The sequence below is a fragment of the Perognathus longimembris genome, chromosome 20, assembly GCF_023159225.1.
Source record: "Perognathus longimembris pacificus isolate PPM17 chromosome 20, ASM2315922v1, whole genome shotgun sequence".
In the NCBI taxonomy this organism is placed as follows: Eukaryota; Metazoa; Chordata; class Mammalia; order Rodentia; family Heteromyidae; genus Perognathus; species Perognathus longimembris.
In genome coordinates, this window is record NC_063180.1 from 23,931,717 (window position 1) to 23,955,426 (window position 23,710).

General features: G+C 54.1%; 3 protein-coding genes, 1 long non-coding RNA gene and 3 other non-coding genes across 7 annotated transcripts; 2 read left to right on the forward strand and 5 right to left on the reverse strand.

Annotated features, from left to right (window-relative positions):
* The first annotated feature begins 2,001 nt into the window (after window positions 1–2,001).
* On the forward strand, window positions 2,002–8,613 carry LOC125338525 (C3a anaphylatoxin chemotactic receptor-like). The gene is made up of 2 exons (XM_048329375.1): window positions 2,002–3,147; window positions 8,599–8,613. Exon 1 carries the CDS (start codon window positions 2,130–2,132, stop codon window positions 3,129–3,131), a length of 1,002 nt encoding a protein of 333 aa, XP_048185332.1. The 5' UTR covers window positions 2,002–2,129; the 3' UTR covers window positions 3,132–3,147; window positions 8,599–8,613.
* On the forward strand, window positions 7,119–11,404 carry Acp4 (acid phosphatase 4). Its single transcript, XM_048329409.1, has 10 exons — window positions 7,119–7,787; window positions 7,856–7,960; window positions 8,043–8,129; window positions 8,862–9,008; window positions 9,204–9,302; window positions 9,376–9,471; window positions 10,253–10,385; window positions 10,463–10,545; window positions 10,682–10,812; window positions 10,893–11,404. The coding sequence occupies exons 1-10, from the start codon at window positions 7,680–7,682 to the stop codon at window positions 11,260–11,262; spliced, it is 1,359 nt and encodes a 452-aa protein (XP_048185366.1). The 5' UTR covers window positions 7,119–7,679; the 3' UTR covers window positions 11,263–11,404.
* A 914-nt stretch (window positions 11,405–12,318) lies between these two features.
* On the reverse strand, window positions 12,319–16,239 carry LOC125338553. The gene is made up of 5 exons (XR_007208333.1): window positions 15,688–16,239; window positions 15,316–15,399; window positions 14,885–14,928; window positions 13,307–13,342; window positions 12,319–12,557 (listed from the first exon to the last, which is right to left on the reverse strand). It is a non-coding gene; the product is annotated as an uncharacterized LOC125338553 (long non-coding RNA).
* LOC125339158 lies at window positions 12,625–12,714 on the reverse strand. The gene has a single exon (XR_007208446.1). It is a non-coding gene; the product is annotated as a small nucleolar RNA SNORD88 (small nucleolar RNA).
* Window positions 13,424–13,515, reverse strand: LOC125339159. The gene has a single exon (XR_007208447.1). It is a non-coding gene; the product is annotated as a small nucleolar RNA SNORD88 (small nucleolar RNA).
* LOC125339157 lies at window positions 15,002–15,093 on the reverse strand. Its single transcript, XR_007208445.1, has one exon. It is a non-coding gene; the product is annotated as a small nucleolar RNA SNORD88 (small nucleolar RNA).
* A 1,582-nt stretch (window positions 16,240–17,821) lies between the features above and the next one.
* LOC125368106 lies at window positions 17,822–20,897 on the reverse strand. Its single transcript, XM_048368962.1, has 5 exons — window positions 20,041–20,897; window positions 19,213–19,487; window positions 18,846–18,992; window positions 18,206–18,337; window positions 17,822–17,889 (listed from the first exon to the last, which is right to left on the reverse strand). Exons 1-5 carry the CDS (start codon window positions 20,895–20,897, stop codon window positions 17,822–17,824), a joined length of 1,479 nt encoding a protein of 492 aa, XP_048224919.1.
* Between the last annotated feature and the right edge of the window lie 2,813 nt (window positions 20,898–23,710).

Genomic DNA, 23,710 nt, shown 5'->3' on the forward strand with positions numbered 1-23,710 from the left:
CCCACCACAGCCTCCTCTTTGGCCAGCCTGGTTTGGGAACTCCTCTCCTGCAGGCTGTCCTTAACTCCCTGCCCCCTTCTCATCCCAGAGGCACAACCAACAGTCAACTGACTACAAGGCCCCTAGAGATTCCACATTGCCAGTCCATAAAAGGGGTGCACCCCTTTCCTGTTGTTCTAACAAATCACCAGGAATCTAGGGGCTTTTTTGGCCTTGGACTCAGGGCCTGAGCACAGACTGTCCCTGGCTTCTCTTTGCTCAAGGCTAGCACTCTGCCACTTGAGCCACAGCACCACTTCTGGCCATTTTCTATATATGTGGTGCTGGGGTATTGAACCCAGGGCTTCATGTATACAAGGCAAGCCCTCTTGCCACTAGGCCATATTACCAGTGAATCTAGGGGCTTTACACCACACAAATTCATTATCTTACGAGTTCCAGTTGAAGATAAGAGTCTCATGGACTTTCCTGCCTGGGATGGCTTCAAGCCACCATCCTCAGATCTCAATGCCCCGAGTAGCTGGGATTACAGGCGTGAGCCATTGGCACCCAGCAGGTGGATACAGCTATTATAGAGGGGCTATGTTAAACCATTTGGGGGTGATCAGGCAATGCAGAAGTTAAAGACAATGAATAATCACAAGAACCAGGAAAAGGAGAAGGACCATGGAGAGCCTTCTTGGAAGAGGTGGCCTTTGAGCAGAGCTCTGGATGGTCAGAGAACCCAGGATTCATGAGGCTTGGCATGAGTTGAACCCATGCTTCAGATCCTGCTTAGGAAGAAAGTAATTCTCATCCCCCTTTATGGGGTGAATGGTGAACAGATCAGGGATTCCAGAGGAGATGACCCCTGATTGGGTTTTGAAGGATGAATAGGAGTATGTTGTGTGTGTTGATGGGACAAAGCAAGGGGCACCAGGGTGAAGAGATGTGAGAACAAATACTGGGTGTGTGTGAACATACATGTGTACTTGTGAAGGTATGGTTTGTTTCAGGAATTGGAAGGAGGAGGAGGAGGGAGAGAGGAAGAGGAGGAAGGGAAGTAGGTGGAACTACAACAAGGAAGGCTGCAAATGTCAGGCTGAGGGGCTTCTTACCCTGGGGGTGCCCTAGGGAGTAAGTCAGCGCCTCCATTGGTGGAGGAAGAAACTGAAGCCCAGGCCCAGACAGCACTTAACAGTCTTTGGTTTTCAGGCAGGCCCCAGCTTCTGCTTCCTCTTCTATTGGTGAGCTACTTCCAGTTCCTACTTCCTGAAGCCCAGGGAAGACCAGACCACCGGCTCCTGCTCAGATACCTGGAGGGCCTCTGACTCCCACCTCTGGTGAGCTGAGACATAGAGGGACCAGGCAGGGGAAACTGAGGCCCACGGACAGCAGGGCCTGGGTGCTGATCCAGGCCTCTGAGCTCCCAGATATGATGAACTTAGGGTCCTCTCTCTGCCTTGCTGTGGGATTTGATTTTTTTTTTTGTCTGGGCCTCGGTTTCTCCACATGAAGGGCAGGATATTCGAAGGTCAGCTCCCCGGCATCTCTCAGGACTCGAACTTGAGGGTGCTGGGCTTCCAGGATCAGAGGCTGATAGGGCTAAGGGGGAGGAGCTGGTTCCTGGAGTGTATGTGTGGCAGGGGTCTGGCAGGAGGCTGGGACTCTGTCCAAGGGCACTGGGGAGCTAGGAGGGTCAGAGGCGGGCTAGAGCCTGGAGGCAGAGAGGCTGGGGAGTGGGGAGAAGCCTGAGCTGCATTAGCTGGGTAGGCATGAGGTAGTCAAGCAAGATAGGAAGGCTGAGTGCTGGTGCTTATAATCCTAGCTACTCAGGAGGCTGAGATCTGAGGATTGCGGTTCAAAGCCAGCCCAGGTAGCAAAGTCCCTAAGATTCTTATCTACAAAATGTCAGAAGTGGAGCCATGGCTCAAGTGGTAGAGCACCAGCCTCAAGTGGAAAAGATCTATGAGACAGTGCTCAGGCTCTGAGTTCAAGGCCCAGGAGACCAGAAGACCAAGGTGTGAAGGGGGGAGAGGACATCTGTGGCTGGGCAGCAGTGAAGTTGACCTTGGGGTGCAGGATGCAGATTTTGGAGAACTGGGGTGACTAATGTGGAGGCTCTGGATCCCCACAGCCTCATCTGGTCCATGGAAGATCCTTCGGAGTCTTGGCAGCCGCCCACCCCTGGAGCACTGGGCCCCCCCTGGGCCACCCTGGTCCTCCTCTACTCCCTGGTGATGGCTGCCGCCTATCTGTTGGAGGTGGCCAGCCACAGCCTGCTGGTCCAGGCCACTGGGCCCCTCCTGCCGCCCCCTGTGTCCACTGCCTGGTTCAGCCACCAAGTCACCATTGATGTCACCTTCACTGTGCTCCTGCCCCTGAGCCTCACCTGGACACGCTCCTGCTGGCCCCTGGGTGGTGCCTTCTGTCATGTGGACCCCAGACTGTCTTTCCTCACCTGCTGGGCCAGTGGCCGCCTGCTGGCCCGAGTGGCTGCCGATAGCTACACCTCGCTGTGCCAGCCCGCCTGGGCCTTGGGCCACCACACAGCTCGGAAGATGGTTTTCTGGGCCGGTGGGTTCTGGATCATTCTTCTGGGTCTGGGAGGGCCAGCCCTGTACACCAGGAGGGACCAGGCCAGCCCGGCTGTCTCTTGTAACAGGACTCCAGCTGCAGAAGCCCCCAGCCATGACCAGGGCTCCAGGTCTTGGGGACCCGTGTTGGACCAGCTGGTGTTTGGGTTTGGGGTGCCCCTGGGGGTAATGGCCATCTCTCGTAGCATCCTGGGGGCCCAGCTGCAGCTGGCCAGGCTGACTGGGCGACCCCTGCTGCTGGGGCTGCCCTGGGCCACAGCAGCCATGCTCTTGCTCTGCTGGCTCCCTTTCCATCTGTTGCTTTTGCTAAAGTTATTGGGGGCACGTGAGGCTGGGATAGACTTGGGGGAGGTCTGGGTGCTGCTCAGACCCCTGGGGTTCAGCCTCGTGGGGGTCAGCAGCTGGCTCCACCCTCTGCTCTATGTGTGTGGGGACCGGGCTTTCAGGAGAAGGCTGTGCCAGGTTCTGGGGTCCTGCCAAGGGGCTGGGTCTGGGGAGGGGATGGAGGGCACCCAGGCCTGGCCTTCGAGGCTGAGCTGCCCTGTGGGAACCTGAGGACATGGGTAGGGGGGTGGGGTGGGGCCATCTCCTTAACCTCCAAAGCAGGTAGGTAGGGCTAGGTTGAACACAGCCAGACAGGCTGGGTGGGGTCCAGAGGAGACAGAAGGGCTGACTAGGACAGACCCAGAGAGGGAGAGGGGGACACAAAAAGAGGGAGACAGAGTCCTAGAGAGGGGAGGACAGAGATGTAGAGGGAGGAAGCTGGGAGAGGTAACTCAGAGAGAACCTGTCAGGCTTCCTGCCTGTCTTTCTGTAAAGCAGGAGTCACAGAGTCTTGGTTGCAGATGGAAGTTGAGGCAGGGAGCCTAGGGAGACAGGGAGATAGGCCAAGCCAGGGTGCAGAAATAGAACTGAGGTCCTAGGGGAAGAGTGGGGAGAGAGAGAGGTGGACAGACAGGACAAGATGACAGAAGGCGAGAGTCCTGGGCCTGGACAGGAAGTCAGGAGGGTTACCGTGGCCCACAACTGGGCTGATGGGACCAGGGTCCCTGTGATTCCTGCTTGTCTTGGGCCTGTGACTTCTGCAACTATGGAGTCCTGCCCCTTGTCACCCAGAACTGATCCTCCCCTCGCAGCTTCCGAGTAGCTGGGATTACAGGCATGCATCACCACAACTGGCTGTGTCTTGTCCAGATCAGAAATCCACACATCCCTTCCGTCTGTCCCTAGCCCAAGAAACTACATTTGCCTTTCTTCCTTTAAAACTGGCTAATTTTTATTTCATGTCCTGAATCTTTTGATGCAATATGGGAATATTCTTTTATTTTGTGTGTGTGTGTGTGTGTGTGTGTGTGTGTGTGTGTGTGTGTGTGATACTGGAGTTTCCAACTCAGGGCCTTACACTTGCTAGCCTGACACTCTTCTTAGTTTTTTTTTTTCTATATGATTTGGAGTTTTGGTCTGACAGGCCTGGACTGACTTATATTTTCCTGTCTGCCTTCCTCACAGCTGTGATTACGGGCAGGAGCCACCTCTGCTTGTTGATGGAGATGGGGGTCCTCTGTAATTTTTTTGCCCAGGCTGACCCTTGAATCTCAGTCCTCCTTATCTCTGCCTCCTGAATAGCTGGACTATAGGAGTGAGCCACTATGCTAAACCCTTCTTCAGAAAAGGCATCAGAGAGCTCTCTTAACCTTGGCTGTACACTAGGGTATCTAAGGGAGGTTTTCAAATTCAAAAGTACACAATAGTCATGTTCTCAGCATCCTCAAGCCCAGTTTATTATGCATTATAAAAAAATAGAGCAAACCCTGACAGGCAAGCCGACACTGGGAAGGTAAGAGGAAGCCTCCAGGATCCCTCCCAGGACTTAGAAGCTTCACTGTGGTTTTGTGAAAATCAAGTTCCTTGGGCTGAGGTCAACCACAGCTGGGACCGCATGGACTTGGCAAAATGGTCCGACATCACCCTCATGCGGTAACTTGTGGAATTACACCCAGGACTCTTAACATCGAGATGCTGCATCCTCCATGATCCAATCAAACCATACTGCTGAGCTGAAGTTGTATTAAGAATAACAGATCTGTTGGTAACTGGGGGTCTCTAGTCCCTTCTCTGTAAAACCAGCATGCAGTCCATTCAAGAGCCACACTATCAGATAACTGGACTAAAATAAAACTGCTCCTTTTCAGAGTAGAAAGTAGGTAAACCTCAAAAAAGGCTGGAGTAACTCCCTTAGTACATTCCCAGGTAGGGGAATTCAGGGAGTGGGGAAGGGAACTCATAAAAGGGACTGTTAACATGAAATAAAATAATTGAAACTTTAAACAGATTGTCTTTGGGGATTCTGGAAATTTCTATGTCCAGATGGATCTCAAGAGTTTGCTAAGATTCTTGGCAGGGCACAGGTGGCTCACGCCTGTAATCCTAGCTACTCAGGAGGCTGAGATCTGAGGAATGAGATTCAAAGCCAGCCGGGGCAAGAAAGTCTGTGAGACTCATCTCCAATTAACTACCAGAAAACTGGAAGTGGCACTGTGGCTCAAGTGGTAGAGCCCTAGCCTTGAGCTGAAGAGCTCAGGGACAGTGCCCAGGCCCAGAGTTCAAGCCCCACGACCGACAAAAAAAAAAAAAAAAGCGGGGAAGGTTGGGTGTGGCAGCATGTGCCATTCCAGAGGGAGGAGGAGGAGACAGGATGATGCAGGTCTTATGTGAGGGCCTCTTAGAAAAACTAAAGCAAACGGTTAGAGACAAGGTTCAAGTAGTAGAGCACTGCTAGTGACTGGACACCCTGTGTTCACACCCCAGTAGCTTCCCCTTGCCCCAAATAAAAGGTGTGATGGATATCACACATATCTGTGACTTTCTGGGGCTGCCAGACAATGACGTGCAGCTCTAACAGAAACAGGAAGGTTCAGATCCAGGTAGTGGGTAAAGACTAAAGCAGGCTGCTGGGGTCCGGTTGACCCGACTGCCTCCTTTCTTCCTGTTCTGCAGCTGAAGCTGGAATGTAGCATCCCCTCTTGAACATTCCTGAAAGATTCTACCTATCAACCCTGAAGAGCTTCCTAATTACCCTCCTCTCTCAGACCCAAGGCTCCAGTTCCCAGGCCTCCTCCCTCAGACTCAGGGGTCCAGGCCTCAGTCCTCCTCCCTTAGACTCAGGGCTCCAGGCCCCAGCCCTCCTTCCTCAGACCCCAGAGTGTAGGCCCCAGCCCTCCTCTCTTGGAGAGCCGGCATGAGGCGTGCTGTGGAGTTGTGTTTATTTGGTCTCAGAGGCTGGGATCATGGTCAGGTGGGTGGGGCTCCAGGGCTGGGGAGCCTGTGTGTCCTCACTGCTGGGCCTGAGGAAGAAGAGCCACAGAGACAGAGAAAGGTGAGGGGATGAAGGGCAGAGGGAGGCAGGCTGGGCCTGGCCACCCTCCCCTCACCTTGTTGAAGAAGTAGATGGAAGAGATGATGGTCAGCACTGCCATGGCCAGGGTCACATTCTGGGAAGGAGTTGAGAGGTCAGCACCCTTCCCCACCCTCTCCTGCCCTAGTCCCTCTCTCCTCCCTCATCTCCCCTCCACTCACTTCCTGGAAGTTCATGGCCATATGCTCCTTCAACCACACACTCCTTGACCTCTCTCTCCCTTCCCAGGCCTCTGAGCCAGAGAGGGGAGAAGGCACTGGAACCAAGAGGGGGTCGTCGGGGAAACCAGAATGGTGGCCATGGAGACCAGAGAAAAGCATTCTGGGTATGAGGCCGGATAGATGGGACTAGGTAACAGGGGAATCAGAAAACACCTGAAAAGCCAAATGCCTGCCATCCTAGCTACTCAGGAGGCTGAGATCTGAAGGGTCGTGGTTTAGAGCCAGTCTGGTCTCTCTCCCTAAAACAACCAGCAAAAAAGCAGGGCTAGAGATATGGCTCAAATAGTAAAGTGCCAGCCATGAGTGAAAAAGTTGAAGGAGAGACCCTCTTAGTGTTAGTGGCTCACACCTGTAATCCCAGCTACTCAGGAGCCTGAGATCTGAGGATCTTGGTTCAAAGTCAGATTGGGCAGGAAAGTCCCTGAGACTTATCTCTAATTAACAACCAATAAGAAGGGGCTAGGGATATGGCCTAGTGGCAAGAGCGCTTGCCTTGTGTACATGAAGCCCTCGGTTCGATTCCCCAGCACCACATATACAGAAAGTGGCCAGAAATGGCGCTGTGGCTCAAGTGGCAGAGTGCTAGCCTTGAGCAAAAAGAAGCCAGGGACAGTGCTCAGGCCCTGAGTCCAAGGCCCAGGACTGGCAAAAAATAAAACAAACAAAAAACCAACCAAAAAGAAGTGGAGCTATGGCTCAAGTGGTAGAGCACCAGCCTTGAGCACAAAAGCTCAGTGATGATGCCCAGGCCCGGAGTTCAAGCCCCCAAGACTGGCATCCACAAAAAAGAGGGAGAGAACTTGAGTTCAAATTCTGGTAACAGCACACATCGCGTGCACACACACAAGCAGCAAAAAAGCTGAGCTGGAGGTGTGGCTCAAGTGACAGCTGAAGAGGGTGGGGAGAGGGAGGACATGATCAGAGGATAGTGCCAGTGGCCCATCCTTGGAATTGGAGAATCGTGGTTTGAGGCCAGCCTTGGCAGAAAAGTTTGTGAGACTCCGTTCTCTACCTATAGCTGGGCCAAGCTGGGTGCATGCCTGTCATTCCAGCTACAATGGGGTGCCTAAAACCAGCAGATCGCAGTCCAGGTATTTGAAAGGCCTAGGGTGAGATCCCATCTCAAGAAATAACCAAACCAAGAAGGGATAGAGGTGAGGCTCATGTGGTAAAGCACCTACCTAGCAAGTACAAAGCAAGCCCTGAATTCAAACCCCAGTACTGACAAATATAAAATAAAATAAAATGAGAACAGGACAGATGCAGGCGATGGTGGCTGATGTCAACAGCTGCTGGGGCTTGGTGGAGAAGAAATGGGTTAATTAATCCCAGGCTGAGGGGAGGCCTCCAGTGCTGCGGGGGGCATGCTGGGGCCTGCGCTGGCTCGAGGGGGGGCCGAGGCAGAGGCTAATGAGTGGGTGAGGCAGTGGCAGACTGTGGCTGAGCTAGCGTCTGAACTGCGTGGAAATGGCCGGGCCAGGGTTTCGGGGTCACACCGGTGGACCACTCCTGCTGCTCCTGCTCCTGCTCCCATCCCAGGCCCTGCCTGAAGGACCGCTGGTGTTCGTGGCTCTGGTGAGCTGCCCCTGCCCTGCCTGGCCCCCCGTCTCCCTCCAGCCATCCCTGACCCTGTCTGTCTCCAGGTGTTCCGCCATGGCGACCGCGCCCCGCTGGCTTCCTACCCCACAGACCCGCACAAGGAGGCGGTGTCCAGCCTGTGGCCTCGAGGCCTGGGCCAGCTGACCCGGGTGAGGAGACAGCAGAGAAGCCAGGGTGGGGCAAGTGCAGGGGGAGGGGAGGAGGGTCTGCTGAGGCCTGCTGTGTCTCCAGGAGGGGATCCGCCAGCAGCTGGAGCTGGGCCGGTTCCTGAGGCGGCGCTACAAGGCCTTTCTGAGTCCTGAGTATCGGCGGGAGGAGGTACTGCCATGTCTGACCTCCCCACCTTTGACTCCTGTGCCCTCTCTGCACTTGCATCTCTGGTCTTTGACCTCCATCAGCTTGACCCACATCTGTAGACACTGACCTCCAACCTTATCTCAACCTGAGCCACATTCCAACCTCTGATCTGACCTCCAGCAGCCCTAACTAGACCCTCTGACCTCTACTCAACCAAATTTTTCTCTGTTGATCCATTTGCTCTCTTCAGTGCCAACTTTCTCTCCTCCACCCCTTTCTTTCTTTTCATGGTCCGGGGGTCAGACAGGCTTTGTGCATGCCAGGAAAGCACTCCACCACCCGGCACTGACCTCCATCCTTTGACCTCCCTCTTTTGGCACCCTCCAATTCATTTTGGGATCATTCTTTTTCTGACTTCAGGCCTGGATTCCTGAGGACCTTCTACCCAACCTGGGAGCCCAGTTTCCTCACCCTGACCTCTTACCTCCAGTCCCCATCTCCCTGATCTGCCTCCAATTCCTGCCCACCTAGCTGACCCCTGGTCTTACATGTCTCATCTTCTGACCACACACCCAAACACTGTTGACACTGACCTCGGATCCTTGGTCTCAACTTATGACACTAAACTGACCTTTGAATTGGCTCCCAATGCCTGATCTTTGACCCCCTTCCATGCCCATATGCCTACCCACATTGAATCTGAAGCTTGATTCGCAGCCACCGCTGACCGCTGCTCCGCTCTGCCCGCCCCAGGTCTACATCCGCAGCACTGACTTCGACCGCACGCTGGAGAGTGCGCAAGCCAACCTGGCCGGGTTGTTCCCTGAGGCCGCCCCGGGGAACCCTGAGGCTGACTGGAAGCCCATCCCAGTGCACACAGTGCCCGTCAGTGAGGACAAGGTCAGGGGCTGGACAGGGCGGGAGGGTAGGAGAGAGGGACAGAGACGAGCTGGGAGGGACATGGCAGATCCAGATCTGCCAGGTCACCGGGGAGCCCCAGGCAATCACTGTAACTGCTCAGAGACTTGGGGGAGAGCCAGGCCTGGAAGAGTCCCCCTCTCATGCTGCTATCTTCTGAGCCTCAGTTTCCCCCAGCTGCTGAGGTTCCCCATGCGTAGCTGTCCCCGATACCATGAATTGCTGCGGGAGTCCACGGAGGCTGCCGAGTACCAGGAGGCCCTGGAGGGCTGGACGGTGAGCAGGGCCTCTGGAGGGGGGTGCTGGGATGGACATGTCAGTCGGGACTCACCCAGAACTGTGCACCCAGGGCTTCCTGACTCGCCTGAGCAACTTCACGGGGTTGACACTGGTCGGGGAGCCCCTCCGCAAGGCATGGAAGGTTCTGGATACACTCATCTGCCAGGTGAGTCCCTGCCTCTCCCATGCCCAAGGGCCACGACTAGCTAGGTTTCCTCAGGCAGAGAGTGATTTAGCCCGTTGGGACTTAGTTTCCCAGCGGGGAAGGCCACAAGATCCCTACAAGTGGGTGTTCACTGCCCCACTTCTGGGTTTGAGGTCACAACATTCAGTTCTTCCTGTAAGCTGCTCACTGGATCCAAAAGGCAGAACCTGGGTAGCAGCTCACCTCAAAACCTAGAGAGGGGGGCTGGGAATATGGCCTAGTGGCAAGAGTGCTTGCCTCCTACACATGAAGCTCTCGGTTCGATTCCCCAGCACCACATATACGGAAAACGGCCAGAAGGGGCGCTGTGGCTCAGGCGGCAGAGTGCTAGCCTTGAGCAGGAAGAAGCCAGGGACGGTGCTCAGGCCCTGAGTCCAAGGCCCAGGACTGGCCAAAAAACCCCCCCACAAAACCTAGAGAGGATGCTTTCATAGTTCGCTTATCCTTTTCAATTTTTGGGGAGTTGGAGGTGCTGTCCCATAGCTTTTCCAATCAAGGCAGGTGCACACAGCTCCACTTCCAGCTTTTCGGTAGTTCACTGGAGATAAGTTTCATGGACTTCCCTGCCCAGGCTGGCTTTGAACCAAGACCCTCAGATCTCAGCCTACTGAGTAGCCAGAATTATTCCAGCACCTGGCTTTCCCTGCCCTGTTCCTAACTGCAGTTGCTCTGTCCATCTGGGTAATAGGGACCTTCCTAACACCCCCTCCCCCACCCCGCTCCTGGTCCTCTCTCCCTGCAGCGGGCACACGGACTCACCCTCCCATCCTGGGCCTCCCCGGATGTCCTGCGGACACTGGCACAGATATCAGCTTTGGATATCGGGGCACACGTGGGCCCACCCCGGGCAGCAGAGAAGGCCCAGCTGACAGGGGGTGAGGTGTGGATGGGGAGGCTGCTGCACCTCTCTGGGCACAGGGACCAGGCTCTGAGCTCTCTGCTCTGCCCTCAGGGATCCTGCTCGATGCCATCCTCAGCAACTTCTCGCGGGCCCAGCGCCTGGGCCTGCCCCTCAAGATGGTGATGTATTCAGCTGTGAGTGCCCTGGGCAGAGGACAGGGAAGCGACAGCATAGAGGCAGGACAACCTCCCCCACCCCCCACCAAAGGGCCTAAGGAGGTTAGGAACCCCTGGAAGCAGAAGCTGAGCTCAGCCCTCTGCCTGCCCACAGCATGACAGCACCATCCTGGCCCTCTTGGGAGCCCTGGGTCTCTATGATGGGAAGACCCCAACACCACCTTATGCCGCCTGCCTGGCCTTTGAGTTCCGGAAGTGCCTCAGGGACCCAGAGGAAGATGGACGGTGAGGATCATAGACCACCTCCACCCAGTCCCTGAGGGTGGCTCAGGCAGGCGCAAATGCCAGTCTCCTCTCCCCTCCAGGAACATCACTGTATCCCTCTTCTACCGCAATGACACTACCCGCCCACCGCTGCCCCTCAGCCTCCCTGGGTGCCAGGCCCCCTGCCCCCTGTGGCTCTTCCATCGGCTGACCGCTCCTGCCCGGCCTCCAGCACATGGGGCCCGTTGCCAAGGCTCCTCTGACCCTGCCACCTCCCCAGGTGACAGCCCTTTGCACTTAGGTGGGAGTGGGGGGGTCCCCAGTCCTGAGGCCAATCCCCATGTTCTTCCTGCAGCAGCCACAGTACCCCTGCTGGCGGGAGCTGTGGCTGTGCTGGGGGTGCTCAGTCTGGGCCTTGGCCTCCTAGCTTGGAGGCCTAGCTGCCTGCGGGCCTTGGGGGGTGCCGTATGATTGGGGCAGCCCCTCCTCCCCAGCTGCCACTGGATCCTAACATGTGTGCTCATCTGCTGCTCTGGCTTGTCACTTACTGCGCCTGGGGGGGGGGACACGGGAGGACAAGGTGGGGCCCCTGGCTGTGGGGCCTGTGGATGAGGACACACTTGGTTATGGGTTGGGAGAAGTGCTTATACTCCCCTCAGTTCTGAACTGGCTGTGCCCAGCACGTAACTATGACCTTAGCAGGGCCTCACCAAGGTCTGATCAGGGTGATTATGGGGCCTGTGGCCCTATCCCAACAGTACCACGCCTTACTGAAGGGGACCCCTCTGTGGCATCTAGCAGACCCAAAACCCAGGAGGGGGGCACTTCATTTCTACCAGCCACACTCTTGGGGAGCCCCACCCCACTGTCTTGTGCATGAGTCACTCCTAGGGAGCCAGACACCACCAGGGCCTCCAATGTAGAATGCTGTTGGTGTTTTCTGGCTTTAGGAGGAGGCTGGGCTTGTTTCTGGCTCCCAAAAATCTTTTGGTGGGCAAGCCCAGGGGCACCCTGTCTGCCCTGACCCAGCTCAACACCCCAAGACCACGACGGGACCAAGTCACAAGCTCAAAGGGTGACGCACCTGTTATTGAATGGAAACCTGTGAAGGGCTGGCTCCACAAGGTCCCTAAACCTACACCTGACTCGTCGGGGACCCCTCAGATGCTACCAGAGAAGCCAGCCCTACAGGGAGGGCCTGGTGGCCCTGGGGACCCCAGCTGAGCAAAGCTTCCAAAGGGAGAACACAAAGCAAAACAGAGGGACAATGGCCTCCAGAGGAACAAGGAGACAGGGCCTTTATTGAGCCAAAGTCACACAACACAGGCTTAAAATAAAATACTCCAAATGCTGTAAAAAAAAAAAGTTGCACTGAAGAGTTTTCAAGAGGGTTTTGTCCTGCAGGCTGGACCACAACAAGAGCTTGGCAGAGCCTGCACGGCTCAGGCCCAAAGCAATGTCACAAACAGCCAGGTTTACTCCGGAGGGTGCTGTCCTGAGTGGGCACTGTTGTGGGCAGCTGGACTTCCCCTCCACGTGGGCCCAGGGAAGGAAGGGCAGCTTGGTACAGTAAGGATTCCTTGCTGATGCCAAGCACGTAGCGTCTTTCAGTGTTCAATGAAGATGGTGTCCAGGCATGGACAGGATCCAAGCTCACTGGGGCTCTGCTGGCAGTGCCGCATGGTGGCCAGCAGTTCGGTGGCCCCCAGGGATGGGCACCCATGGCCTCAGTTGCCTTAGGGCAGGATCAAGAGGTCCAGAAAGGGCTGTGAAGGAAGGGCAGTAGTGGGAAAGCAGGAAAAGACCTACCCCACTCCTTGCCTCTCCTAGGTGGGACCCCTCAGACCCTTGGGTGTCAAAGTTCCCAGGGGGCACCATGTCCTCAGCGTGATCAGAGCCCAGTGCTGGACATCATGGGGGTCCCCCAATGCAGTCCTGAAACCCCTACCTGCCCCACAGCTCAGGGCACTGAGCCTACACTAGGCATCTTCAACACTATCATTTTGATTCTTTTTGGTTTGTTCTGAGACAAGATTGCATGAAACTAGCCTTGAACCCACCCCCTCCAGCCTGCTTCAGGGCTGTTTACAGGTAGGATGTCACCACACTTGGGTTTATATTAGCATAATTACTGACTCCCACCCTTTTAAATTTTCTTTTATATTTAGGTCTTCGTGACACAAGGAAGTGGATTTTTGTGTCCAAACACTGAGACAACCTGAGTCTTATTACTACTACCACCATCTCTATCTGTTCAAATGGAAAAATATTTTAATATTCAGCTTCCAGAACACAGAAACATTTTGGAGAAACTGATGCCAATGTGTTTGAGGTAATACAGGAAACACTGCTTTTTTGGATGCACCACATTAAAAGGAATTGTAAAATCATTTCACTGTGTAAGTTTATGGAAATAGATGTAAACTCTATTACTTGGTAAACTTGAAGTGTAAGAATACTATTTGTTACTAAAGCCAATGTAACTCCCATCTTTAAGAGACCCAGCAGCTCTTACCTGGCAGGTTGGGGGCCTATCCCTCTGGAGGCACATCTGTAGGCAGGAAGGAGAGGGGAAAAGAGGTTGATGGGATGCAGGGAAAGCACAGCATCCCGACTCTCCCCCGCCAAGCCAGGGTCCCTCAGAGCCCGAGTGTCAAAGGTCCCGGGGAGGCACGATGTCCTCAGTTTGCTATTGGAGCCCAGTGCTGGACATCACAGGGACCCTGGCGCTCTCCACAAATCCCTCGAGTCCCAGAGCCACTTGCAGTCCTGAAGGACACATCTAGGCAAGAAAATGGCAGCCACTTTCTTGATTTCTTGGGGGTAGCCAGTGAGTGACCAGCCCTCCAAGACAACCTCACTACCTAGGCTCTACAGGCTCAAGCCACTCCAAAGTGGCTTTTCTGGAAGGTAGAGGTGAGGGTGCGCATGTAGGAAGCCAAGTCTGGCCTCTGTGCTGCTTGGCTAACTGTTCCTGTCTCCCAAAGGCTAAACAAAGTGTTCCTGATGGGCTGGGAATGTGGCTTAGAGTGCTCGCCTAGCATGCACGAAGCCCTAGGTTTGATTCCTCAGTACCATATAAACAGAAAAAGCAGGAGGTGGTGCTGTGGCTCAAGTGGTAGAGTGCTAGCCTTGAGCAAAAAGAAGCCATGGACAGTGCTCAGGCCCCGAGTTCAAGCTTCAGGACTGGCAAAAAACAAAAACGGAAGAGGTAGAGGTAACAAATTGGATAAGAAAAATATGCACTGCCTTATATAGGAAACTGTAACCCCTCTGCACACCACTTTAACAATAAAGAAATGGGAAAAAAATCCCTGATGACTTTTGCCCACACCACAGGCCTGCCTCCCCAACACCCAGCCCTTTCAACTTTCCCTAGGTACAAGGCTGGCATTGCCAGCCCTTCCTAACTTGGACAAGCAGCTTATTGCCTTAAATGCAGGGCCTTCTGCCAGGACCCTGCTGGACAGATCCAGGGAGTTCATTTTCTGTCACCACTTAAATACAGTACTATTTAGCAACTAGGAACAGTTAAGACCTTGACCTTGTGTAGCAAAGTGCCATAATGTGTAATTTCATACTAGCCACAGTTCAGGTACTCAAGAGCATCTGGTGGGTGGGACACCTGGTTTGAGGTCTCCCTGTTCTGCTTGCCATTTCCTTTCATACTTTCTCTGCCCAAGTGGAAATTCTCCAAGAGCTTGAGAACATATATTCTCTTTTCACCAACAAGTACATTCCTGCTACACCATTTAGCGCTTTCCAACCACTTGCTAAACAATCTCCAGAGAAACCATGCATTTTAATAACACCTACTGGTTAAACCTACAAGCCTAGTCTTGCACAAAGATGCAGTGTGACAGGAGACAGTGTTCTTCTGGACACATCCTGATGAGCATCTTCAACCCTATCTATGCACAGCAGAGGTTAGGATCTGGACCCAACTGATCAGGGTCGCATAACCAAAAGTAATTTTATGTAAACTCTCCCCAAAACTGTCTGAATAGAAACTATGTCCCAGAAACACCTGTTGTGCAGTCACCCAAGGTGAGGACAGTGTTTGACCTAATGGGTCAGGGACTAGGGCTCTCACCATGAGGGCTGAGGATACTCTCTTGAAGCAGCTTCAAGACACATCTGTAACACAGGAAGGACTCGGTGAAGGCATGTACAGAAACAATCCACTGATCCACGAGAAGATCAATGACCAGGGCCCCTCAGACCCCCAGCTGTCAAAGGTCCTGGGGGGGCACTATGTCCTCAGGGATGCTCAGAGCCCAGTGCTGGACATCATGGGAGCCCAGGCCCATCTCTCTGCAGCCAGGTCAACACCAGTTGCCTTCAGGAAGTGTGTGTGTTGGGGGGGGGGCGGCGGCAAACTAACAAAACGCAGCAACCAATAAATGCAAACCCCCCAGCTGCCCCAACGTCCCCAGTGTCATGGGTCCACTGGAAGTTCTCCTAGTTTGGACTGCCAAACCCACTACACAAACAAAACCCTGGTGCTCCCCACATTGGCTGTACCTGCTAGTAACCCTGAACAGTGGAAGCTTCCAAGATGAAGTTCCTTCCAAAGAAACTCATAACGATGGGTGGGCAGAAGCCATTCTAGGAAAAGAGATGGAAATCAGTCCTATCAAATGCTACAAGGGCCCTCCCAGTAATTTCTTATAGTTCATTTTGAAATACAAAGCACAACCAAAGTAAAATGCTACAAGTGTTAGGCTTACATCTCCGTACTTTAGTAAAACGAGCTAGCTCCCCGCCGGCCGAAGCTGCCGGACAGAGGATTTTTGTCGCTCCATAGGGGAATAATCGGATATTCCAGAAGGGTGTAAACCCGTAACCAAAGGTGGAAAACTGTCTCCTTTTCCTTTTCCCAAGTCTTTTTCCTACCTGGTTCTCTGAAACCCAGGCACTCACGAAACTCATTTCTTCCTCGGTGCTCAGTATTCTCACTCTGCCGGAGCAGGAACCTCCGAACCCTCTCCTTGTCCATCGGTCTCAATCCTTGTTCTAGGTCGCACAGAAATACCTGCTTCTAGGACCCAATAAACAGAACGAAAAGGCGCGATCGTCCAGGGAGGCTGGCAGCTCGAACAGCTGTGGGAATCTGCCCCAGTTAGCATTCAACAGCGCGCCAGGCCCCACCTCCCCGCAAAGGCCAAGATGGCGGAGACGGGCGACAGGGGTGGCGACACGCGCTGCCCTCGGGGAAGCCGGGCTCGTCAGGAAGTCCCTCCCGCGCCGCTCGGCAGGAGGCGCCGTCCTCGGCTTAGTGCGGGGGACCCCCAGGCTCCACCCTGAGGGCGCTCGCGGAGGCCCTGAAGGACCCCGAGACCGTCCACCCGACAAGGCTTTTCCGGTGCAGCCGCGGTCGTGGGCACCTCTCGACAAAGATGTCTCGGACACCGAAGTTGCCCCTCAAAACTGAAGGTACAAACTCACCAGGTCTTCCTCCTCGAAGAAGTGTGGAGGGCCTCGAGACCCCCTTTATATAGTACCCGCCAACCACTGGGTTCCGCCCCTAGCTGTCCAACGTATTAGCCTGTATCGGAATCCCGCTTTGATGTTGGCGAAAGAAAGAATTCACGTTTCTCTGAAATATTCTTGAGAAATATAGAAAACAATGTTTTGAAATAAGGCTAGAAGTGAATAAGAACATTTTCTGGCAGGCTTGTCTCGTCATGTGCGTCAGGCAATTTCCAGGCCGTACTTAACGAGGACGGCGAAGGGAGCGTGAGGGCGGGGCCGGGGGGGGGGCTTAGACGCAGGAGGCGGGGCCAAGGTAGAACGACCCAAACAGATCCAGCCGCGGCGAGGGGGCGGGGCACGAGCGAGATTGACAGAGACTTCGGCGGGTCAGCGCCGCGTGGCTGAGTTGTAGATTGAGTTTGCGCTTTGCCTCTCGCCTCTGCATCTCAGGCGGGTGTGGTCGGGGAGAGCCGTCGGGTCTCGGAGCTCAGGGTCTGAGAGGGGAAGCTGGAGTCTGGACCTCTGGGGTCTGAGGGAGAAAGGCTGGGATCTGGATTCCTGGGTCTGAGGGAGGAAGCTGTCTGGCTTCTGGATTCTTGGTATGGTTGGAGATAGACCTGAGAACTCTCAACTGTTATGATTCCTACATTAATCTTTTCTACTCTAATTCACCAGTGGTCACCAATGCACGCAAGCTGTGTCACATTTCTGATTTCTCAGGACACATTAGGGAAACACATTTTTTTCCTCCTCACCAGTTTGTCTCACCCATTCATTGAACTAATAAAGCCTACTTTGTTTAGCTCATGCCTGGGTCATTTGGATCCTTTTCTTCCTGGTAGTGGGGATATTCCTTGCATGAACCCAGTGGTCTGAAGGGAAAGGAAAAAAGATGTACAATTTTCTCTTAAGTTACCTGGTTGTGTCATAATCTAGAGATAAGACCACTTGAAAAAAAATGTTTTGATGCTGAAAAAAAGAAAAGGCTAGAGTATGGCTCATGGTAGTGTGCTTGTCTAGCAGGCTCTGAGTTCAACACTAGTAAGGAAAAAGAAAAGCTTTGCACAGACTTGGGAGAAGAAAGACAAGGTGGGGATTGGTGTGTTGGTAAGGGTGGAAGGTAGAGGGAGGGGTGGAGAGGATTTTCCCAGGAATGGTGAGTTATTGGGGACTCACAAAGCTAAGAGGTTGAAGACAAGGCATGGGAGAGAATGAATGATTCATCAGGCATTGAGTACCATCTGTTTGCCAGGCACCAAGGCCCCTTCTTCTTTGCTGGCCATGTACCTTGGTTCTTCATGTCTGAGTTCCTACCCAAGGATGGCCGCAAGAGGAAGGTGGTTCCACAAAAGGCTTCAAGGCGCAGAGCTAAACTAAATAACATTCTGGGCAGCAAATAGATTATTTAAAAATACAAGTTATTAATGTAAGTTAGTAGGGGGTCCTGAAAAAAATAGAGGAGTCTTGTCAAGGGTGGGGGATATGGAACAGAGCTGCTTTCAGGTGTTTAATGAGGAGCCCTGAGAGCCATCCAGCAGTGGGGTCTTCCCATGGTCTAAGCCCAAATTGCCTGCATTGCCAGGATGGACCAGAAATTGATGTAATTCAGATAGGAGAAGAATCCTGGGAGAGCAAAAGGGGAGACAGATAGACAGACAACAGACAGTTCACTAGCCCTATCCCATGTGCCCTAAACTGTCTTAACTCCATGACTTATCCTCTAACTTGTCCCTGATCATGCCCCTAAACCCAAACCTGACTCCACCCCCTACCCTCTTTCTAACTCCTAGCCTATCCTTTTATCCAGCCTCATATATGTTCCCACCCCTGTCTCCCATGTCAGTCTCATCCTATCTAGCCCTGGGTTTCCCTACTTCCCCATACAATACCTATCTCTATTCCTGAACCATACCCAGCCCTCCCCCAATCCAGCACAGACCGGTGATGAGGAAGAGAAAGACGCCTGTCCAAGCCAGGTAGAAGCTGATCCCCAGACGGTAGGTCATTCCTTCCTGCAGATAGTTATTGGCCTGTAGTAGGTAGAACAGGACAGCCAGGACGATGCTGGTCCCTGTGTGAGCACAGAGATGAAAGCACAGAAGAGGCCAAGAATGGGGTGTATAAGAACCCTCACTCAGAGTTGTGTGCCTCCCCACCCCTTGCTCATTTCTCTAGTTTATTAACTCCCCCTGCTTTGTTTTTCTTGAGGTACATCTCACATGGTAGAAAACTTTGCCACCACTCCCCCCCATCCTACAGAAGAGAAAACTGGCTCAGAGAGATGAAGTAGCTTGACCCAAATCACCAGTGCAATGGTGATTACTGTAGAGGGACGGGATTGGGGGTGAGGTTGGCTATGGGGCCCAGGTTGGGAGCTGAAGCTATTCTGGGGATGGCCTGATGGAACATGCTGCTGTTTTATGGCTGGGAAAGAGCCCTGAGTTGGGAATAGGTTGTAATGAATTTGACAGCAAGGTCTATAAGGTGACAGGGATGGAGATGGACTCTCAGATTGGCCAGGTTGGAAACAAGTGGAGAAGAACAAGTTGGTTCCCAGGGCCAGGATCTTGGCACTGCACCTGACATGATGCTGCAGATGAAGAGGGAAAAATCTAGCATGGGCAGGTTGGAGCTGGTGAAGAAGCTGGTGCTGACGAGGCCCACAAACAGACAGAAGCAGGTGATGCTGGAGATGACCAGGAAGGCCCAGGCAAGGTCCAGCAGGTCTGAGGGAGGAAGAGATCAAGAATACCAAGGCTGTCTTTAGGGCTTTAGGCATGGGGGAGTGGGTCACACCTCCCACTCCCTCCCCCCACCATGAAAATGTTCTCCTTTAAGAAAATGGAAACTGACATATGCAACCTGCCAGGTAAGGATCGCCCTAGAGCTGGGATGGCCAACCCAGGGAAGAAGGGAGAAACCAGTCCATGCCAGGGCAGGCCTTACAAGCATTCTGGTCATATTCATGCAGGCAGGAGATGTCTGGACATCGCACAAAGAGGATGGTGTCTATGGGGATGGTTGGGGGTCTCGAGGGGCCCCCAGGGGGCATCAGTGGCACCTGGAAGTGGACCCAGGGCTGGCCCAGTGAGATGAGACCGAGGATCACCATGCCAGCCAGGGTCAGCGCCAGGCTCAGATGGCGGCTGATCTTCCTGGCCTCGTGAAGCAGCCGCCAGCCTATGGGCAGCAGCGACTGACGACTGTACTTTCCCCGGTACCTGCACAGATCACATGCCAGCCACTGGCGTCAGCCCTGACCCACCTGCCCTGCCCAGCTACCAGACAATCAGCTCTGACCCACCTGCCCTGCCCAGCCAGGTCTGGTCTGTCTTGGTCTGTCCTCTCCAGGACATCACCTTACACCATGCCCTACCTACAATAGCCTTGATGTCCGGTTTCTATGCCAGCATCTGACACACAAGATATGTCGTCCTAGTCTCTGACTTTGTGCACACATGGGTCCTGGGGCTTGAACTTAGGGTCTGGGGGCTGTCCCTGAGCTTTTTTTTTTTTTTTTTTTAAACTCAAGGTTAGTGCTCTACCACTTGAGCCAAAGCTTTCTTTTGGCTTTTTTTTTGGTGGTTGTTAGATAAGAGCCTCGTGGACTTCCCTGCTCAGGGCTGGCTTGGAACTGTGGACCTCAGCTTCCTGGGTAGCTACGATTAAAGGCATGAGCCACCGGCACGAGGCAAGTCCCTGACGTTTGACTGCTGTTCCTCCTGCAGTCCTAGAGCTCAGATCTTGACAGCCTGCCTGGGCACAGCCTCTTACCCACTGTACGTGGAGTATCTTGACAAGTACTGTGTGGTGCTGCCCAAGGCACCTTGGTCAAGTTGGTTACTGTAGACATCTTCTCTTGAGGTCCCCTCAGAGTCCAAGGCAAATGAATCAAGGCTTTTGACAATGGCCTGAGAGCTTGGGATTATTGCTGGGGGGATATCAACCTGGATTGGTTTGCTGATGACGCTGACCTTCTTAGGTTTTGGTGGTGCTTGGGTATTGGTTGGCTGGGAGGAAGACTCGGATTGGATACTGGTCTGGGGGTAAGTGCTTTGGAGACTTAGGTGATCCTGAAATACCGACGGTGCATCTCTGGCACTGACCCAGCGGTTGTAGGTGACTGGTGGTGTTTCTTGGATGCTGGCCCGGTGACTATAGGAAATTGGTGTCGCGACTTGGGTACTGGCCTGGTGTGGGAGGAGCCTTACTGAAGACTCCTCCTGGATGCTGACCCGGCGATGACTGGGGGCTGGTGGAGAATCCTGACTGAACTTGTGATAGCTGGAGACTGGTGAGGGCTCCTGGATGCTGACCCGGCGACGGTTGTGGGCTGGCGGAGAATCCTGGTGACTGACTCGTCGACTGAGGATACTTGGCAGGGGCTCCTGGATGCTGACCCGGCGATGGCTGTGGGATGATGAATGCTCTGGGTTGCTGGTTCGTTGGCTGAGGATGCTTGGCAGGGGCTCTTGGATGCTCACCCGGCGACTACGGGAGGAGGGTGAAGATTCTTGAGTGTGGTCCCCGGGGCCATAAATAGTTAGCAGAGAGACTGGGGTCTCAGCTTGTGTGGTGTTGGGAGGGGCTGGCTGAGGGCCCTGGGGGTCCGATGGGGTTTTCTGGGACATGGGGAAGGTCTGGGCAGGGGCAGGGCTCTGGTGGATTCAGCTAGCCAGCCGTCTCAGTTTTTCTTTCTGGGCATTGCCATGGCCACTGGGAAGCCTGCAGGTTTCTCTCCAGGGTTCAGGCTCCATCTGTTAGCATTCCCTTTCTCTGCCTTGGTGTGCGTTTCCTGGTTTCTCCTGCTGTCCACAGGCAGGGCTCAGGGATTCAATCTGGCCTGCAGCTGGGGGCAGGGTAGGTTCTATGGCAGTTAGAGGGGTTCCAAGGGGGGTGGGACGTTGGCCATGGCCTCACGCTCCACGCTGGCCTTTTGTGAGTGACCTGAGGGTTGGGGTTGGGCTGGTGGGGGGACACAGTGTAGGGTCTGGTCCATGGAGGGGGGTAGTATTGGGCGACCCAGGGGCCAGGCCAGGCTGTGGGCAGGCCTAGGCAGCACTGAATTGGAGCTGGGCCCACCAGCCCATCTGAAATGAATTCCACCTGTTTCTAGAGAGCCTGAGATCTGAAACTCCACCTCTTTCTTCCTACTGGCATCTCCCTCCACTTCCTCCTGCTTTTTCTGACTCCTTTTACTCCTTTTAGTCCTTCAGTTCATTGTCTCTCCTCCTCCCCCTTTTTTTCCCCTTCATCTGTTTTTGTCCTCTTTCACTGCCTTTGGGGTCTCAGAGAAGACAGCGCCCTCAGTTTTATGTTACAAAAGACTGGCAGAGACATTAACTATGAGTCTGTGATGGGCTGGAGTGTGTAGGGGAGCAGCTGGCATCTGCTACCGGCTGCCTGCCTGGGAGCTGGGTGGGGATCTGGGAGCCAGGCTGGGCTCCTAGAAAAGATGGGGAAGCAGTGATGTTGGGCTGGAACCCTTCTAGGCGGGTAGGAGGGAGCTGGGCCAAAGAAGGCGATTAGTGTCTGAGGCAGAGAGAGCAGCCACTTGAGGGGTGGGGGCGAGGCCTTGAGTAGGGGGAAAGCCCTTGGGAGTGAGGGAACCCTTGGGAAGTTGGGGGTTTGGAGATGAGAGAGCAAATAGGAGGCAGCATGAGAGATGGCGGTGGCAAGGTTGAAAGGGTCTTGGGTACTTGGGGGATGAGGGGTGCACTGTCTGTTCCTTCTTTGCACTCTGTGGATCCCATGGTTTTATGGCTACAGAAAAGGGGATGGTATTGAGAGCAGAGATGGGAAATACGTACTGGAGAACAGGGGTGGAGGTACAAAGCGAGTCCCTTTGAGCTTTGTGTGGGGCCCACTTTTGGAAGGAGGTAGGGAATGCAGTAGGAATGGTTGGGGGTGGGGAAATGGTAATGAGAGTAAAGGTATAGACAGTGATGGAGATGGAATAAAACAGGGAAGAACAATCTGCTCCCCCCCCCAAAAAAAAACAACAAAAACACACAACCCCACAACTCTGTGATTTCCCAGCGGAACAAGTGGAGTACCTCATTTCCTGGGAGGAGGACCGGAAGTTCATCCTTCGAGGCTGGTGCTTCATCTTCATCATCCTGGCCACCCTGTTGATGTTCAGTGTGGGGGATGGGCGGATGGCCTACCTGCAGGGACCCTACACTGGCTACCTGGGCTTCTGGACTAACTGCAGGAGGCACAAGTGTGCCAGCGTGGGTCAAGTCACAGGTCAGTGTCACCCCTGTCCCCGCATAGGCTGTGGGCCCCTCCTAGGATGGAGGTCTTCCAGTAGTGTCTCTGCTAGGAGAAGGTCTTTCTCGGAAGATGACGTGGGGTGACTTTTTTGAGTGAGAGTAAAGTTACTTTGGAGCTTCTAGGGGGTGACTGGCGATGTAAGCCCGGGTGATCTTGAGTGTGACTGTGGCTAGACATTGGGAGTGGGAGTGTCTGAGGGGCTGCTTATAGTGGCAGTGGGCATGATTTGGGGGCATGGCCTTGACTGTCTGCTGGGGCTGACCACAGTATGTGTTGCCACTCCCCTAGTTCTCATTCACATGAGCAAGGGCTTCATGCTGCTAGCTCTGGGCCTGTGCTTCTTGCTCCTCCCCGTCGTCATCTTCTCCTTCCGTCCAGTTTTTCGCCGTCTGATCAAGATCGACTTTGTTTTCAGCTCCCTGAGCATTAGCATTGGTAAGTTTGGCTTGGGAGGGGGGCACCTAAGGGAAGGTCCTGCCCCCTCCCAGAACCTCTTTCTGTGTTGAGGTGTGGCTGAACTTACTGCTCTGCAAAGGCCTCTTGTGTTCTCTCTCTCTGCCTCTGTGGGCATCTCCTGTTCTTCTTGCTTAGACTCTGTTGTGTGATGTCTCTCTCCTAGTGGTTGTTTCTCTTTTCCTTCTTTTCTCTCCCAATGTCTGTTGTGTGTGTGCGTGCTTGCATATGGCTGTGTATCTGCTTGTCACAGAGGGTGGGAGAGGATGTCTCTGTCCCCCTTCTCCTCCTAGGAGAATTAGGGTCACTGTCCAGCCTCCTGTCTGTCTCTGGCCCCACCCCAGTGCAGGGCTCCTGATTCTCCTCAGTCTGACGCTCTTTGTGGTCAACTGCCAGAGCCTGAACCCTAGGCCACGGGTATCCTACCTGGTGACCTTCTACCTGTGCTTGTGCGCCAGTGGCTTGATGCTGTGGGCCGGTGAGGGCCAGGCCTGGGAAGGAAGGGCGGGGCCTTGGTCGGGGCAGAGGGCAGAGCCCAGGGGACGGGCAGGGCCTAGGTTGGGGCTGGGAGTCAGCACCCATGCGAACCTCTTCCCCAGGAGGCCTGTCCTACCTTAACCAAGTGGGCATGTGGAGCCAGAGGATGCCGGCCATGGATCGGAGAATGAGCTATCGCCGCTGGGCCTTTCAGCAGGGTGCCCTGGGGCGCCTCTCC